At 44.9% G+C, this 2,895-nt stretch overlaps 1 protein-coding gene across 1 annotated transcript; it reads left to right on the forward strand.

The window, feature by feature from the left end:
* Positions 1–1,166: 1,166 nt before the first annotated feature.
* dlx1a (distal-less homeobox 1a) lies at positions 1,167–2,674 on the forward strand. Its single transcript, XM_016445417.1, has 3 exons — positions 1,167–1,586; positions 1,843–2,042; positions 2,314–2,674. Exons 1-3 carry the CDS (start codon positions 1,274–1,276, stop codon positions 2,557–2,559), a joined length of 759 nt encoding a protein of 252 aa, XP_016300903.1. The 5' UTR covers positions 1,167–1,273; the 3' UTR covers positions 2,560–2,674.
* Positions 2,675–2,895: the final 221 nt, after the last annotated feature.

Below are 2,895 nucleotides of genomic sequence, written 5' to 3' on the forward strand. Positions count from 1 at the left end.
AGCTGACGTGGTGCTGTGTAAACGTATAAATGTAGGTAGTAAACGTCGGGACAATATATTGCTTTGGTGTGCTATTTGTTGATTTGTTTTAATGCTTTTTATTTATTTAACTATTCCTGCATTGTTGGGCCTGCCACGTGTGGATTCATCGCACTTAAGCTTCACATCTAAAAACGAAAACCTGCAGACTATTTTAAAATAACCGTACAATATAAACCAAAAACACTGCAACGTTAACCAAACTCAGATCTGATAGGAATTCGCCAGATAGCAGGAGCTGACCTGTTTCTCTGATCCTCACGCGCAATAATTCAACCCACGCGCGCGCGAGGGATGTGGATCTGCACAACGCTGCAAGTGTTAAATACACAGCTAATTATGCGTATGAAAATTAAATAACAGCGTCATGCTAATTTAGCTGCTTTCAGCTGTGTCTTCATGCACTCGAGACTAGCATTTTAACCAAATGAATCATCAAAGTAATTCATCTTTGCTTGGAGACACACATTTATACCTGTACTTAATCATATTTGTTAGATGTTAAATGCTTTGTTCACGAAGCCGTGACCAGCAGAAAATTCAAGAGCATGCTACATTTGTTCATCATATCGATGAACATCATATTTCTATTGTTATGTCAAATAATTTTGTTTGATGTTGTTAGTACTTATTTATATTAAATTTGTACTTTAATAATAATAATAGCCTAATAATGTCAGGGCATTATTATTATTATGCACTGATCATGTGAAAACAAATTGTTTGTGAAAGAACATGTTAATGATTCGTTTTAATGTGTAGTATTGTGTTAATGAACACTGTTTCTCAAATATCAAAACCAAACATCAAAATCTGATGATATGTTTACGTTGCGTCTGGTAAACGTTGTGGCTCCACGCACGGCCTATGCGTCTCGGTCCATTCCCTAAATTTCTACATTAGCATTGCACAACAGAGTCACAGGTTGGTCTTGTTTCTTGAGTTTATCAGGTCCGTCGGACCCGACCCTCGGATTACCAATCCGCGTCGCTCTTGGAGGGAGTGGACCAATCAGAGAGCACCTTGGATACATATTCATGATTCCCTGATTCAAACCTTTGAGCGTGTTTGTGTGGATCCACAGCATCGTACCTAGACTTTTCACAGAGACAAACTACATTTTCTTATGAATGGAAAGTGAAAAAATCAGTTGAGCTTAAATTGGGATCCATCCTTCACTCAGATCATAGAAGAAAACAAAAAAGCAGGGAGATAGAGAGAGAGAGCGAGAGACATGACCATGTCTACAATACCAGAGAGTCTAAACAGCCCAGTCTCAGGAAAGAACGTGTTCATGGAATTTGGGCCACCAAGTCAGCAAATGTCGCCTTCGTCTATGAGCCACGGACATTATTCAATGCACTGTTTACACTCCTCCGGACACCCGCAGCACGACAGCGCATACAGCCCGGCTCCGTCCTTCCCCAGATCTCTGCCTTATCCATACGTCAACTCGGTCGGTAGCCATTCCTCCAGTCCGTACCTCAGCACCGTGCAGACGTACCCAAACAACTCGGCTTTGGCGCAGACCAGACTGGAGGACCCAGGTAAGAAATGCTGCGTGCATGTCTTTGGTCTTCGCTGGTCGTTGCGTTTGTCGGCACGCTGCGAGAATGTTGGACTGGAGTAGCCCAGATGTGCTGTTATTAGGCTTGGTAATTATTTATTGCGTAATGCTATAAACAATGTATGCAATTAAGGCTAATTATACCTAAAGTGCCGCCTGTAAAACTTGTGCACAGTGATGTGAGCCACGCTGCATGAACAGTCTGTGAGACAGCTTCTTTTCTTTCTCCCTCCCAGCGCCGGAGTCAGAGAAAAACACCGTGGTGGAAGGAGGAGAGGTTCGTTTCAACGGGAAAGGCAAAAAGATCCGCAAACCCCGAACCATCTACTCCAGCCTCCAGCTGCAGGCTCTGAACAGGAGGTTCCAGCAAACTCAGTATCTGGCTCTGCCGGAGAGAGCCGAGCTCGCCGCGTCTATGGGGCTCACGCAGACACAGGCATGTGCCCGTTATTTTGCGCCGTTTCAACAAACCAATTCGATTTTGTGAACGAATTTACACAACCATTCAATGCTTTAGTAACTGCATCTTCTCATGCTCGTTTTGAAATCTCTATGTAACACGGGCCTGTAGCTAATCAAGGGTTGCACCTGTTTGAGGGAAATATTTCAAGAGAATTAAAATCGATTCGATTGCATGCTATATAGATAACAGAAACAGATGCTGTCGCTCGCTCTGACTTCCCTCGCCTTTTTTTTCTCTTTTCTAGGTGAAGATCTGGTTTCAGAATAAACGCTCCAAGTTTAAGAAACTGATGAAGCAAGGCGGAGGAACAATAGACGCGAACGCTTTGGCAAACGGGCGCGGACTGTCCACCGGATCTCCATCCTTAGCGCCCGTCTGGAACTCAACAGTCAGCGTCAAAACATCCACACCGACCTCGTATATTCCCAGTTACACCTCATGGTATCCCACAACACACCAGGACACTATGCAGCAGCCGCAGCTCATGTGAACCAGCACTGCTGACACAACCCCGCCCCTCTATCCACCAGTGGCCCAGTTCAGGGGACCCAACACAGGCCAGTCACTCTGCGGTCTTACACACACACTGGCCCTCCGCAGCCCAGACCAGATGCGACCCGGAGACGCTCTCTAAAAGACACCTGCTGACACACACTGGCCAGCGTGGACTGAGCGAGGGTCGTCTGCACCGGAGAGGAAACGCGTCTCTTTTTGAATGGAAGGGAATGCCGGGAAAGTGGGTCAAATCAAAGCTGCTGCTCTCCCCCTTTTCTCCGTGACTTTTTTTTTTTTTTTTTTTTTTTGGTGTAAAAAAAAAACATAAAAC

This window comes from Sinocyclocheilus anshuiensis, unplaced genomic scaffold, assembly GCF_001515605.1.
Source record: "Sinocyclocheilus anshuiensis isolate Anshui unplaced genomic scaffold, SAMN03320099.WGS_v1.1 scaffold355, whole genome shotgun sequence".
Lineage (NCBI taxonomy): Eukaryota > Metazoa > Chordata > Actinopteri > Cypriniformes > Cyprinidae > Sinocyclocheilus > Sinocyclocheilus anshuiensis.

Coding starts and splice junctions, on each gene's coding strand:
- dlx1a (XM_016445417.1), top strand. CDS start 1,274: ATGACCATGTCTACAATACCAGAGAGTCTAAACAGCCCAGTCTCAGGA. Junction 1,587..1,842: donor GACCAGACTGGAGGACCCAG/GTAAGAAATGCT, acceptor TCTCCCTCCCAG/CGCCGGAGTCAGAGAAAAAC. Junction 2,043..2,313: donor TGGGGCTCACGCAGACACAG/GCATGTGCCCGT, acceptor TCTCTTTTCTAG/GTGAAGATCTGGTTTCAGAA.